This window comes from Coregonus lavaretus (genome assembly GCF_964263955.1).
Source record: "Coregonus lavaretus genome assembly, contig: HAP1_SCAFFOLD_1738, whole genome shotgun sequence".
In the NCBI taxonomy this organism is placed as follows: domain Eukaryota; kingdom Metazoa; phylum Chordata; class Actinopteri; order Salmoniformes; family Salmonidae; genus Coregonus; species Coregonus lavaretus.
The window spans coordinates 21,674-36,801 of record NW_028156156.1 but is presented as its reverse complement, the minus strand read 5'-3'; the positions used below and the strand labels follow the sequence as shown (position 1 = coordinate 36,801).

General features: G+C 45.8%; 1 protein-coding gene across 1 annotated transcript in view; it reads left to right on the top strand.

The window, feature by feature from the left end:
* Positions 1–13,454, top strand: part of LOC311126728 (rho guanine nucleotide exchange factor 17-like) — a gene marked incomplete at its 5' end in the record, with an annotated part of 31,645 nt that extends 18,191 nt beyond the window's left edge. Inside the window, 16 exons of the mRNA XM_084200719.1 lie at positions 1,817–1,909; positions 2,136–2,321; positions 2,453–2,503; positions 2,790–2,899; positions 4,266–4,351; positions 7,290–7,408; positions 7,571–7,778; positions 7,908–7,981; positions 8,334–8,521; positions 8,626–8,870; positions 9,044–9,311; positions 9,527–9,613; positions 9,734–9,950; positions 10,137–10,311; positions 10,542–10,817; positions 10,925–13,454. Of these exons, the coding sequence (XP_084056845.1) occupies positions 1,817–1,909; positions 2,136–2,321; positions 2,453–2,503; positions 2,790–2,899; positions 4,266–4,351; positions 7,290–7,408; positions 7,571–7,778; positions 7,908–7,981; positions 8,334–8,521; positions 8,626–8,870; positions 9,044–9,311; positions 9,527–9,613; positions 9,734–9,950; positions 10,137–10,311; positions 10,542–10,817; positions 10,925–11,136 (2,595 nt within the window). The remainder of the gene's footprint in view (positions 1–1,816; positions 1,910–2,135; positions 2,322–2,452; positions 2,504–2,789; positions 2,900–4,265; positions 4,352–7,289; positions 7,409–7,570; positions 7,779–7,907; positions 7,982–8,333; positions 8,522–8,625; positions 8,871–9,043; positions 9,312–9,526; positions 9,614–9,733; positions 9,951–10,136; positions 10,312–10,541; positions 10,818–10,924) is intronic.
* Between the last annotated feature and the right edge of the window lie 1,674 nt (positions 13,455–15,128).

Here is a 15,128-nt window from a genome sequence, read left to right as displayed (position 1 = left end):
CTTGTCTCTAACTGTCTTTATCTACCGTGTGTGTGTGTCTGTGTGTGTGTCTCTCTGTGTGTGTGTGTGTGTCTCTGTGTGTATCTCTGTGTGTGTGTGTGTGTGTTTGTGTGTGTGTGTGTGTGTGTGTGTGTGTGTGCACATCCTGTCCCTCCTGCTCGTCCAATAGCAGTTTTCTCAGGAGGTTTTCTTTGGAAAGAGACACTCGATTGCTGATCCCCTGGTCCCGGGCGTACACTACACAACTTTCAAAATCCTAACGACGCTGAGCCTATCACATTAAATGACCGTCTTTCCCGTAGTTGTTTGTCTTGACAACGTAGTGGTGCACACACTAAACGATGTGGCACAGACGAACGGTCACACACTACAAGATTCTTCACTTGGTTGTGAGAATTCTCTTGAAAACCAGTGATGAGATTAGATTGTTAACGAGCTGTGGCTCAAAGCAGCCTCATAAACGTTTTCAGTCAGACATTCACGCTTGCCATACAGAGTTGAAATATCTAGCCAACATTTTGACTTGAAAACATTGCTTGTGAACTTCAGAGCTGTAACGATTTGACGCTTTGGTTAAAGGAAAGTACAAACGCATACTAGTAGTAGTGATCGCTCCTGCTGGACAGTCTACACATCCTGGTGATGGGAAACAACGTTATCATCTCACTGGCCTCTTCCCTGGCAAGCTCTCATTGGCTGATCACCGTTCCCGTAACTTGCACGTTCACACTACATTGCAGATTTTGTGCCAATAAAATCAAACGTTTGAAAATATCGGGACGTCTGGGACTGCTCAAACACAGGACCGGCCACGCGCCCCGAGTAGGCAACGACATGGTGATTTTGTCTCCAATCTCAAACACTTGTTTGGGACAGCTTAATTGGGGCCAAATCGTGTAGCGTACGCCTGGCTTGAGGTAGAGCAGTCTGGCCCAGCTCACTAGTGTGACAGGCAGGTTCCACTGAAGTGAATCATTTACATTTTAGTAATTTAGCAGATGCTCTTATCCAGAGCGACTTACAGTTAGTGCATTCATCTTAAAATAGCTAGGTGGGACAACCACATATCTCAGTCATAGTAAGTACATTTTTCCTCAATAAAGTATCTATCAGCAAAGTCAGAGCTAGTAAGGGGGGAAAGTCAAGTGTGAGTGTTGGTTCACGAAAATAATATTTTATTTTTCTTCGAAGAGGTAGGGTTTCAGATGTTTTTGGAAGATGGGCAGGGACTCTGCTGTCCTAGCTTCAGGGGGAAGCTGGTTGGACTGGGCTGAGCGGGAGCTGCCCTCCCGTAGGGGTGGGAGGGCCAAGAGACCAGAGGTGCCAGAATGGACTACTTGGGTCGGGGTGTAGGGTTTGAGCATAGCCTGAAGTTAGGGAGGGGAAGTTCCTCACTAGTGACAGACAGAGTTGAGACATGGAGTTCAAAACATGTGGATGTCTAGTTCAGTGTGTGTGTGTGTATAGTGTTTGTGTGTGTGTGTGTGTGTGTGTGTGTGTGTGTGTGTGTGTGTGTGTGTTTCTCCAGTCACCTATCGGCTGTTGTTTTATTCCGCTCTATAGTTGACCTTTGACCAGACTAGATGATGACCATTAAAAAGTCACAGGAATGTGACTGATCAGAATGTGGAACCATAGCGCCATCTAGTGTCTATGGAGAAACCAGACAGATTATTCACACTGTATGGCTCATATGCATGTCTGACTAGAACTCTGCCCCGTTCTCCCTTTCTCTCCCTTTCTCTCCCTTTCTCTCTCTTCTTTCGCTCCTTCTCTCTCCCACCTTCCTCTCTCTTCCTCCTCCCCCCCCCCACAGACCAGTATGCGTGAGAACAAGGAGAAGCAGGCCCTGGGTGATCTGATGATCAAGCCTGTCCAGAGAATCCCCCGTTATGAGCTGCTGGTCAAGGTGAGTCCCCTCCCCTCTGCCTAACTGGTCAAGGTGAGTCCCCTGCCCATGGTTCCCTCTGCCTAACTGGGATAAGTCCTAGGTGAGTCCAAGGCTTCTCCTGGCCTAGCTGTTTCCAAAATGTCAAACAGTTTAATGTTGAAGGCCTGCCTATGAAAGATTAAGGTAAGCAGGTGTATTCTCTTCCTTTACTTGGTAGTAAAATGTGTGTGTCCCTGTTCTCTAGGATCTGTTGAAGCACACTCCTGAGGAACATCCAGACCACCCGTTGCTATTGGATGCCCAGAGAGACATCAAGCGATTGGCTGAGAAGATCAATAAGGGGCGTCGCTCTGCGGAGGAGGTGGAGAGGGAGACACGCGTCATGCAGGAGATAGAGGCCCACATCGAGGGAGTGGAACACGTCAGAGATGTAGGACACACATATATACTCTCATTTTGTTAAAGATGCTATTATACCTTGTGCTTTCTTTTGCTATCTCAAAGTTTATGATACTGTAATAATGATGATAATCTGTCTCCCTTTCTCTCTCTCTCTGTCAGATCCTTAACCCAATGAGGAAGTTCCTGAGACAGGAGATGGTGGTGGAGGCGGTGAGACTGAGACAGTAGATTGACATTTAGATAAACAGTGTGCTATTATGATGATCTTCCAGATAGACTTACAGCAGAGACTGCCCTCCGTCAGATATCAATCTAGATAACAGATAAGAAGGATTGGATCTCTCTCTCTTGCGCTTTCTCTCTTTCCTTCTCTCTTTCTTTCTCTCTCACTCTTTCTTTCTCTCTTTTTCTCACTCTCTTTCTCTCTCTCGCTCTCTCTCTGTCTGTCTGTCCGTCTGTCTCTCACTCTCTCTCTCCTCTCTCTCTCTCTCTGCAGAAGACCGTGGGGGGTAAGAAGGACCGTTCTCTCTTCCTCTTCAGTGATCTGCTCATCTGCACCACACTGAAGAGGAAGTCTGGATCCCTGAGACGCAGCTCCATGAGCCTGTGAGTCTCACACACACACACACACACACACACACACACACAAACAAACCTGCAATGCAGCTGCTTGAGCTTCTGAGTCACAATATAGAATGACAACAGACAGATCAGTCCAACAGACAGATCGGTCCATCAGACAGATCGGTCCATCAGACAGATCAGTCCAACAGACAGATCAGTCCAACAGAAAGATCAGTCCAACAGACAGATCAGCCCAACAGACAGATCAGTCCAACAGACAGATCAGTCCAACAGACAGATTAGTCCAACAGACAGATCAGTCCAACAGACAGATCAGTCCAACAGACAGATCAGTCCAACAGACAGATCAGTCCAACAGACAGATCAGCCCAACAGACAGATCGGTCCATCTTGTATTTTTCCACTCCACTCACTAACAACCCTCCTGGGAATCCCTATTGGATGAGTAGGGACTGTATGGGTCAACACCCTCAACAAGCGGGCAATTCAAAGACTTTATATCAGAATCTGAGTTAGCAATGTTATCCCCTTAACCCCTACGTTCACCACATTGAGGTATAAAAGAACTAGAGATGTCCGACCTTTGTTTTCAACGTAATCTACTCACGTTCGCATATGCCAATTCATGGACCGTCTATATCCGGGTTGCATTCGGTTTACACGGCCCTCGGTGTGCACAGGGAGCAGTGCGAGCAGCGTCGACACATCATTCAAAAACATGGCAAACATTGGATGAATATAAATTGTTAATATCTTTGGCTGAGTGATGAAAACAAATCGGCCTCAGCTACAATTATTTGAATAATTCAATGGATGTTTTGTGCACAAAGGTTATGACTAAAATGTCTTATTAGGAATTTTCAAATCTGACTTCTCTATGGGGCCGGACGTCAGTTAAACTGCAGTACTGAAGCAAGACTGTGGGAGTAGTCAAAACCGGAACACTGGCCCCTTGGTTCACCCATAGAGATAGATAGAGGACTCATCTTTGTATCTGGCCATTATAGCGTCTGTGAAAGCTTCAATGGCGCTGCCCATGCTATCTCCATTTTGAAGTAGACCATTTTCTTCTTCATGATTGGCTGATCCCTCCTGATGACCTGGTTGGACATGAAGGATCAGCCAATGACGTTGGAAGTCCCACCCTGTTGATTATATTAAAATGGTGGAGCCCTCAATGTCGCTGCCCATGCTAATACAGCTTTTTGGCTACTAGAGACCTCTATCATTCTCTATGGGTTCACCCCCTCATTTACAGTGTTAAATAAAAGGAGACTTTCTTGCTGCCCCCTGGTGTTGCCTGACACACATTACACTTTCTGCATCGTACACAGAAATGACTGTTTCTCTCCCTGTCCTCTCGTCTTTCTATCTCCTCCTCTTCCAGGTACTCTGCTGCCAGTGTGATCGACACTTCCAGTAAATATAAATTCCTGTGGAAACTTCCCCTAGAGGATGTGGAGATGGTGAAAAGTAAGACTCCTGAGGGCTCATGGGATGTGTAGTTTATATGTATATGAGATTATACTGCAGTTCTTCCTTCATCCCAGTACTCATGGGGATATGTAGTTTATATATATCTGAGATGATACTGTATTCTTCCTGTATCCCAGTGTTCATGGGATGTGTAGTTCATACTGTAGTTCTTCCTGTATCCAAGTGTTCATGGGATGTGTAGTTTATATGTATCTGAGATTATACTGTAGTTCTTCCTGTATCCCAGTGCTCATGGAATGTGTAGTTTACAGTGCATTCGGAAATAATTCAGACCCCTTGACTTTTTCCACATTTTGTTACATTACAGCCTTATTCTAAAATTTATTAAATATTTTCCCCCCTCATCAATCTACACACAATACCCCATAATGACAAAGTGAAAACAGGTTTTTAGACATTTTTGCAAATGTATTTCAAAATAAAAAACAGAAATACCTATATAAGTATTCAGACCCTTTGCTATGAGACTTGAAATTGAGCTCAGGTGCCTTCTGTTTCCATTGATCATCCTTGAGATGTTTCTACAACTTGATTGGAGTCTTCTGTGGTAAATTCAATTGATTGGACATGATTTGGAAAGGCACACCTGTCTATATAAGGTCACACAGTTGACAGCGCATGTCAGAGCAAAAACCAAGCCATGAGGTCAAAGGAATTGTTCGTAGAGCTCCAAGACAGGATTGTGTCGAGGCACAGATCTGGGGAAGGGTACCAAAAAATGTCTGCAGCATTGACGGTCCCCAAGAACACAGTGGCCTACATCATTCTTAAATGGAAGAAGTTTGGAACCTAGAGCTGGCCGCCCGGCCAAACTGAGCAATCGGGGGAGAAGGGCCTTGGTCAGGGAGGTGACCAAGAACCCGATGGGCACTCTGACAGAACCTTCCAGAAGGACAAACATCTATGCAGCACTCCACCAATCAGGCCTCTATGGTAGAGTGGCCAGACAGAAGCCACTCCTCAGTAAAAGGCACATGACAGCCCGCTTGGAGTTTGCCAAAAGGCACCTAAAGGACTCTCAGACCATGAGAAACAAGATTCTCTGGTCTGATGAAACTAAGATTGAACTCTTTGGCCTGAATGCCAAGCATCACGTCTGGAGGAAACCTGGCACCATCCCTACAGTGAAGCATGGTGGTGGCAGCATCATGCTGTGGGGATGTTTTTCAGCGGCAGGGACTGGGAGACTAGTCAGGATTGAGAGAAAGATGAACAGAGCAAAGTACAGAGAGATCCTTGATGAAAACCTGATCCAGAGCACTCAGAACCTCAGACTGGGGCGAAGATTAGACAACGCAGGAGTGGCTTCGGTCTCTGAATGTCCTTGAGTGGCCCAGCCAGAGCCTGGACATGAACCCGATCAAACATCTCTGGAGAAACCTGAAAATATCTGTGCAGCGACGCACCCCATCCAACCTAACAGAGCTTGAGAGGATCTGCAGAGAAGAATGGGAGAAACTCCCCAAATACAGGTGTGCCAAGCTTGTAGCGTCATACCCAAGAAGACTCGAGGCTGAAATCGCTGCCAAAGGTGCTTCAACAAAGTACTGCGAAGAGACAGAATCATTAGAACATTTGTTTTGGTACTGTCCATTTTGTAGCTTGTTTTTGGACACAGGTCCAGGAATGGCTGAAGGATTGCAATATATTTACCTGGAGCTATCCCTGCAGATAGCATTACTCGGTGATCTGAAAAGTCATAGTCAATCGATCAATAATATAATAATACTTTTAGCAAAAATGTTTATTTTCAATTTACAATCTGTAGAAACAATGAGAATAGAAATGTTCAGAACTTTTGTAAAACAACACAGTACAGTTGAAAAATATATGGCAAATAGTAATCCAATATGGATGGTGTTAAGAGATAGATGGGTGGTGTTGAATGGAGTTGAAGGATGGGACTAATAACAACTAACAACAACTAATATCAACAAGATAACTAATAATGTAAGCATACTGTGTCCATAATAAGTATATAGGTTGTAGGTTGAGAGCTTTTGTGAAAGAGCACAGTTAGAAAGATATGGCATATAGAAGCAAACAGGATGGACATCGTGAAAATGATCGGAGAGGTTGAGGGTAGAGGAAGTTCAGGAGTAAAAACAAACAAAATAGAATTATTGTAAAATTGAGTTTCCATAAAATGTATATAGTATGTATAAGCTGGAAGTAGAGGCCTAAGCATTGTTGTTGACTAGTTTACTCCAATTAGGGAAGGGGTGGTGGGGTTGGAAAGTAATAAAGGGAAATATATTTTTAAAAGGATATGTGTATGTATGTATGTGTGTGTATGTATATTTGCGAGAAAAAAAAACATATGGGGGATTGGAAGTGATGCAGACAATTACATTGATGGAAGCTCCAATCTATCTGCAATATTAAAGCTGATCTACCCCCTAAAAAACAATTTTAAAAAAAAAGAAAAAAAAGGACTGAGTAAAGGGTCTGAATACTTATGTAAATGTCATAATTCTAAAAACCTGTTTTTGCTTTGTCATTATGGGGTATTGTGTATAGATTGATGAGGGGGGAAAAACAAGTTAATCAATTTTAGAATAAGGCTGTAACGTAACAAAATGTGAGGGTCTGAATACTTTCCGAATGCACTGTATGTATCTGAGATTATACCGTAGTTCTTCCTGTATCCCAGTGCTCATGGGATGTGTAGTTTATATTTTTTACATTTTTGTCATTTAGCAGACACTTTTATCCAGAGCGACTTACAGTAGTTAGTGCATAAATGTTTTCGTACTGGTCCTCAGTGGGAATCGAACCCACAACCCTGGCGTTGCAAGCGCCATGCTCTACCAACTGAGATTATACTGTAGTTCTTCCTGTATCCCAGTGCTCATGGGATCTGTAGTTTCCTGTGAGTACGAGAGATGTCATCATCTCTTTTCCTGTATGTTAGGCCCCTCTCAGGCAACCAACAAAGAGACCATCCAGAAGATGATTGGTCGACTGGACGAGGACCTGAGTACACTGGGACAGATCAGCAAACTATCAGAGACTCTCAGCTTCCCTCACCAGGTAACACACACACACACACACGCCTCATAGACATCTAACAAATCTCATACACACATAAACAATTACATTTAGTTCCTCCCCCCGCTCTCTCTCTCTCTCTGAGAAACCTCCTTTAACCTACCTCCTCTCTCTTCCTCCTCCTCCCTCTCTCTCGCTGCCCAGTCTCTGGATGACGTGATAAAGGACCTGATGGCGTCGGTCCACAGGGAGCTAGCAGAGAAACAGTCTCTAGCCTTCAGTATGACCTTCCTGCCCACCAAGCTGGAGCTCACCACCGCCTCGGCAGAAACCAGCTTCGTCTTCGAGTTCAGCTCCCCAGACACACGCAGCAACTTCCAACAGGCCTTCGAAGATGCCAAGAAGAAACTGGGTATGAGGAAACACATGTTTATGTTATTTAACATCGTATTAAAGGGATAGTTCACTTGAGTCTTTCTCTTGAGATTAAACTGTAGGTTAATAACCTCCATCTCTCCCTTCCTTTGTCCTGTGTGTGTAGCAATGAATAAGGAGCAGTGGGACCCAGAGTTCCTGAAGGCTATCCCCATCATGAAGACTCGTAGTGGGATGCAGGTGAGAGAGACCAGCCTGTCCTGGTGGTGTGCAGGGTTGGGCTCAATTAGAATTGAAGGCAGCCAATTCAGAAAGTGATTTGAATTTGAAATTCTGAAATGTAAATCTGTGAAATAAATAGCTTCTACTTTTCAGTTTATTGAGAAGTCAATTATTATCTAATTGTAATTTTACTTTACCTCTTCAATTAACTGCCTTCAATTGGAATTGAGCCCAACCCTGGTGGTGTGACATGGTTACCTGGCCAGTCTGACTGTCCATGGGAAAGCTTAGGGTTTTGTGATGGAGAACGTGCCTACTTGAGTATTCATAATCCTTTCCCTCCTATCCTGTCTTGTGTCTCCCTCCCCAGTTCTCCTGTGCCTCCCCCAGCCACAGTTGTCCAGAGAGCAGCAGTGAGGTGTGGGTGTGTAACAGTGATGGCTACGTGGGCCAGGTGTGTCTGCTCAACATCAGAGACCAGCCCACTGTAGAGGCCTGCATCGCCGTCTGCTCCGCTAGGATCATCTGCATCGCTGCTGTCCCTGGACTCAAGGGGAGGTTGGTACACAGAGCATAGTATACAAACACAAACATATAGATCAGTCTTTACTGTTGATGTCCTGCATTGCTTAGCTAACGTTACTGCATCCTGTGTCTCCTAGGGAACGTGGAGTGGAGCCCTCCCCTGCCCTTCCCCCTGTAGCTGTTGACTCCACCCCATCCCAGCAGCAGCAGCTACACATCTCCATCTCTCATTCGTCGCTGGAGCTGACTGAGCCCCCTTCAGGGGCGGGGCCTGAGTTAGTTCCGTTTGACAGTGATGACACGGACGATGAAGATTCTCCAAGCCCCTCCTCCACTCTGCAGAGCCAAGCCAGTCACTCTACTGTGTCATCCAGCTATGGCAGTGAGTACACACACACACACACACACACACACAGGCCATCCATTCATCCAGCTATGGCAGTGAGTACACACACACACACACACACACACACACAAGCCATCCATTCATCCAGCTATGGTAACGAGTATGCACCGACTCAAACACCATAACTATCCTTTGTCCCTCTGTCCTAGATGAGGAGGGGTCTGGTTCTAAGGACATGGCTACAGAGACCACCAGTAGTGAGGAGGAGCAGGAGTACCCAGAGGCCAGTCCTTATGGAGCTCCAGGCAGGCTAGGGGTGGGTGGAAGAGGTCGACCCCACAGCAAGAGCCCCATGGACGGAAGAGCCATGCGTCGCTCCTCCCGGGGATCCTTCACTAGAGCCAGTCTGGAGGATCTGCTCAGCATTGACCCAGAGGCCTACCAGAGCTCTGTGTGGCTGGGCACAGAGGACGGATGGTAACACACACACACACACACACACACACACACACATACACAGACACACAGACACATACACACACACACAAACACAGACGCATACACACAGACGCATACACACATACAAACATACACACATACACACACACACAAACACACACACATATACACACACATACATACACAAACATACAGACACAAATCCTAACTCAGTGTTTTGAACTCTCTCTCAGTATCCATGTGTACCAGTCATCAGACAACATCCGCAACCGTAAGAACAGCATGAAGATGCAGCATTCTGCCTCCATCCTGTGTATCCTGTGAGTATGGCTGGCTGGTTTAATGTTAGCCCCCATCGGATAAGTCTACCACTTTATCTTGACTTTATTTGTTGATTTGCTACTTCATTGTCTGACAATCCCCTCCCTCTCTTCTCTCAGGTACCTGGACAACAAGGTGTTTGTGTCCCTGGCCAACGGAGAGGTGATCGTCTACCAGAGGGAGGCGGGGAGTTTCTGGGACGCCCAGTCATCTCAGACGTTGAGTCTGGGCACGCCCAGTAGTCCTGTCACTAAGATGGTCCCGGTTGGGGGGAAGCTGTGGTGTGGTTCACAGAACCGTGTTCTCATCATCAACACAACCACACTGGTGCAGGAGGTATGGTCACATTACAGTCCATTCACAATAGATGGGTGGATGGATGGAACGATGGGTGAATGAATGAATGAATGAATGGATGGATCAATGGGTGGGTGGGTGGACTAATGGATGGGATGGATAGATGAAATGAATATCTGATGGGTGGTTGTAACCTCTCTCTCTCTCTCTCTCTCTCCCCTGCAGCACTGGTTCCAGGTGGGCACAGACAGCAGTAGGTGTGTTACCTGCATGGTGAGCTATGGCCAGGGGGTGTGGCTGGCACTCCAGGGTAGCGCCCAGATCAGACTTTACCATGCCCAGACCTGGGACAGCCTGACCGAGGTGGACGTGGCTCCCGCCGTGCACAAGATGCTTGCAGGTAACACAGAGCACACACCATAAGTGTCCAAAACATCGTAGACCTTTACTGCATTAACAACGGCAGTTACAATGCACACACACCCACACACATATACAAATTCAGAGTCAGCGCATTACATCGCTTAACCAGTAGATGGCAGCACCAGTTCTAAATAAGACGTTTGTCCTCATCGCCCTCCTCTCTCTCTCTCTCTCTGACCTTCCCCTTCATCCCCTCTCCCTGCCCAGGTTCGGATGCGATCATCCGGCAGCACAAGGCAGCGTGTCTGAGGATCACAGCTCTCCTGGCCTGTAAGGACCTGCTGTGGATCGGGACCAGTGCAGGGGTGGTCCTGACCCTGTCTATCCCAGCCGTCAGCTCTGGGACGGTGTCAGGGACGCTGCGGTCACCCCTGACCCCCATGGGCTCTGCTCACGGACACACTGGCCATGTGAGGTTCCTCACCTCCATAGAACTACCTGAAGGCTTCGACGTCAACTTCCCCCTGCCCGCCTATACCACAGGTAACCACGTCACTTCAAGCACCATAATTGCTTACAAACACATTTGTCATACAATGTTTAAAGGGATACTTCCAAATTCATGACCTTTGAACTCCTCTGTCTCCTAGGCAACCCAGCCCAGAGTGGTGTTGATGGGGGTAATGGGGGTCTGCAGAGGCGGGACTCCGCTCACCGACGAGCCTCCACCCTCCTACCCGTGAAAACCAATCAGCTGGTGATCTCAGGTGGCGACGGCTACGAGGACTTCCGTCTGACCAATAGCAGTGAGACAGTGGGGCGGGACGACAGCACCAACCACTTACTGCTGTGGAGGGTCTGAGCCAAACAGCCGGCCCCATTTATCAAAGCCCACCCCCTCAGCACCAGCAACATACTGCTCTGGAGGGTGTGAGGCCAAGCCCCCTGGCCCGGGTCTGAGCCAATGAGAGTCCCTTTTAAACCCCACCATCAGCTGAAACCGCACACAAACCCCGCCCTCCTCCTCCTCAAACCCCTCCCCCTTTTATTAGGTCCAGTTATTTTTGTCCTTTGCTCGATCTTCTGATCTCTCTGTGCATGGGTGTTGTTAGCCCAGACTGAAAAACTACAGGGTCGCTTCAAACCAGCTTTCTGTTGTTGTTTTAGTTTGTTCCGATGCAACTGTGTGTGTTGTTAAACGCTGAGTGGTGTGTGCTTGGTGTTTCGGCATGAATCACCCTCCACTTGTACTGCTCAGTCTGTGGACTCTGTCATAATGAAACTCTACAGACTTTACTAGGAGAGAGGGAACAAGAGAGAGCGAGAGAGGGGAAGAGAGAGGGAAAGAGAGAGGGAAATAGAGTGTGGATGAGGACAGACCGATTAGGTGAAGGATAAGGAGAGAGAGAGAGAGATTGAGGCAGACATGGTGAAAGGCGAGTGATGGGAAGAGGATTGTGAACTCTGCAAAAAGCCAAATGCTGGACTGATGGAAGTAACAATGGAACAAGAAGTTTGAAGAAGGGCTGGAGGAAGGGGGTCAAACATCCATCTTTGGATTCCTCTTTTTGGCCCACACCATGCGAACACTCCATCCTACGGAGGAGAGGAGAAAGGGATAGAAAAAGGAGATGAAGGAGACTAAAGAGTAACATTATACAAGTAACCAATGTGCAATATATGGCAAGGGTACCTACTAAGACTCTATAAACACACACACACAATTTCTTCACTCGTTTGACAAAACACAGCTCGTCTCTCCATAGCCTATGACTCACACACCCATACATACACCTCTTTCTCACCCATAATCACTTTTTCTTTCTATTTAAAAAGAAATTAAACAACATCCCACTACTGCAGTGAAGTGTGTTTTAAAGCATTTGTTTTGGGGGCTGTAGTAGGAGAGATATGTTTGTACAGTATTTATGTTTTTGATTTTAGCTTTGTATTTTTTACAGCACTTAATTTATAGATGTATTTTTCTCTCTTTCTTTGCCCCTAAGAGGTGGTGATTTACAGGAGCTCTGACACACACACACACACACACACACACACACACACAGCCTACATAACAACACAAATACACACACACACACAAACCAGTGTCCTCAAGTTCAGGGTCAAGTGGTGATAGTGTTTTCTCTCTCCAAGCCACTACTCCCCTACAAACCATCTGGGGACATCACCTTCAACCACTCCTACCAAATGCATTAGCATTAGGCTAATTCCCCCACTGTGAGCCAATGAAGAGGCTAACAGATAATCAGGCGCGACAGGTAGCCTAGTGGTTAAAAGCCTTGGGCCAGTAAACGAAAGGTCGCTAGTTCGAATCCCCATGCCGACTAGGTGAAACAAATCTGACAATGTGCCCTTGAGCGAGGCATAACCCTACTTGCTCCTGTAAGTTGCTCTGGATAAGAGTGTCTGCTAAATGACTAAAATGTAAAATATAATCGGATAACCTGGTCCTTTGATACTCAACTGCTGCTAGCTGTGTCTCTGTGTAGACGTATGTTGGTGCAGCAGCTTGTGTCACTGTGTAGACGAATGTTAGTGGAGCAGCATGTCTCTGTGTACTTGCTAAGTGCTCTGTACTTTAGCAAAGTGTGGAATTATTGTTGGTTATTCTATCCATTTTATTGAGCTGTCATATTGGGTAGACTGTGTGGAACCATGTGGATTTTAGAACTAAGTTCTTTCTACCCATTATATTTCCATGGTCCCCCACCCACCTCTGTTTTCACAGTAACTGCATACTACATTTATAAACACAACATTGTAGAATATGAAGTAAAAGACTTCCATGCTAGCTTTCATGTTAATCAAGTAACAGAATTTAGTAGAATATCACTGTGGCAAAGACATTCAGAATTGACCATTCACACTACTTCTAATCGTCACTATAATTTCATGCTGCCATCCTAGTAAATTTCAGTAACTCTTGTATGTAACCTTTCTGCCAGTGTGTGAAAGAAGTCTATTGTGTAATGTAAATATCGGTATGTATTGCCTTTTTTTCTGTAAATAGTGCACCCGCTGTCCTCAATTGTTGATATGAATCTAATGGCATATTTTTATATACTTGTCTATGTTTTTTCTCCTCTGGCATGCGCTGTCAGTCACGTATAAATTATAACTGTCACAAAATAAATAAAATAAAAAAGAGTAAGGAGACAGCATCAATGGTAATACTTCAGTTGTCATGCTTACTTAACAGTTTTTTCCTGTTTCCGTTTCTGTTTGGTCACTTCGGGTTCTTTGGAATTAAATAATTTCACTGGTGCCTGACTACCAGGTGTCTATAGCAGTTCTTACGCCGCTGGGAGTTGGGATTTATCGTGTGATGTCTGTCTGTCTGTCTGCACACCCTGTCGTTTTCCAGAGCCAGGAGTGAAGAATACTTATCCATGGACCTGGCCGGGAACAACTCTGGACCCTATCTATGGGATCTAACTTCTAACTCAAGATCTCAGGCAAGACGGCATCACTACAGCAGTTATTGTAGCAGAGGTGAGGACTCGCGCTCTCATAATGAGGTAGGCCTGGCTGCGACCTAAAACTCTGTGTCACCCTCTGAGGTTCAGATCCCACCCGTGACACTAACACCACCACAGTGACTGTAAGTCCTCTGTACCAACACAATGTATAGTACTGGAAGATCCCTGGATGAAATGGGCTTTATACAAACCATTCTCACACACACACACACACACACACAGCAAAGTCAAATTCTCTGATAAATGACCCGCATTTGTGTGTTAGTACGAGGGGGCTGGGAATGAATGTCTACGCTCACACACTCTCAATGAGTGAAGACACACGACCGATTGAGACGTGTTGTACAATAGACCTCCTGTCTGCCAGAAGAATGAGATGTTGATAGTGTGTCATAGACTCACTCACACACTCAGTCAGACCAGTAGAACATTTCAGAGTATTAGGTTTTCACAATCAGAGGAAAAGTTTAGGGATGGAGTGAGAATGTTAGGTTTTCACAATTATCTACTGTAAATATAATAAAGTTTGCTTTATCAGAAGATTATCTTTGAGAGAGAGAGAGAGGTCTGCAGACCCTGTAGTTTTCGAGAGAGCGCTATTTCTATTTCAGGCTATTTTTCTAAATGCTGCATCTGCAGGTTAAGAGTGGGAGTGAATTGAATCTCAATCATGGAGGGAGAGAGAATGAGGACAGTGAACTTGCATCCCATCCTTTTAGTAACCATTCTCTAAACCATGACAGGCTCTTTGACTTATAGAGCATGGCGCTTGTAACGCCAGGGTAGTGGGTTCGATCCCCGGGACCACCCATACGTAAAAATGTATGCACACATGACTGTAAGTCGCTTTGGATAAAAGCATCTGCTAAATGGCATATTATATTATTATATTATATAAGGCCCAGTGTCATGTACAGTGCAAGCATTGTTTTTGCATAGGCTACACCCTTTAAGTCATGGCAAAGACATTCTTGATCTTTTATCAAGTCATTTAGTAGTCTAGTACAAGCAGCCTATAGGCCAAGTCAGTAAGGTTAGTAAAGTTAGGTGGTCTGTTGTGTAAACTATGTATGCCAGCCTATGTCGTCATAGCAACGTTTTAGGCGCCCTGATTGATGCGCGGGCAAGCTACTAAGAGGCGATGCGGATGAATACCGACAGATGGCTCCCGGTCCCGTTAACTCACCGGCGTTGCCGTCCCGGTGCGCGTGGATTCCCCGCATTGACTCGTGATGAGTTCAGCAGCAGAGGAGGCGCAGGGAAAGAAAATAGGGGGGAAATAAGGGGGCCCGCGCGCGCCACACGGGTTTTAGCCAATGACGTAGCTGCTTTACTGTATTTAAATTTCTGGATC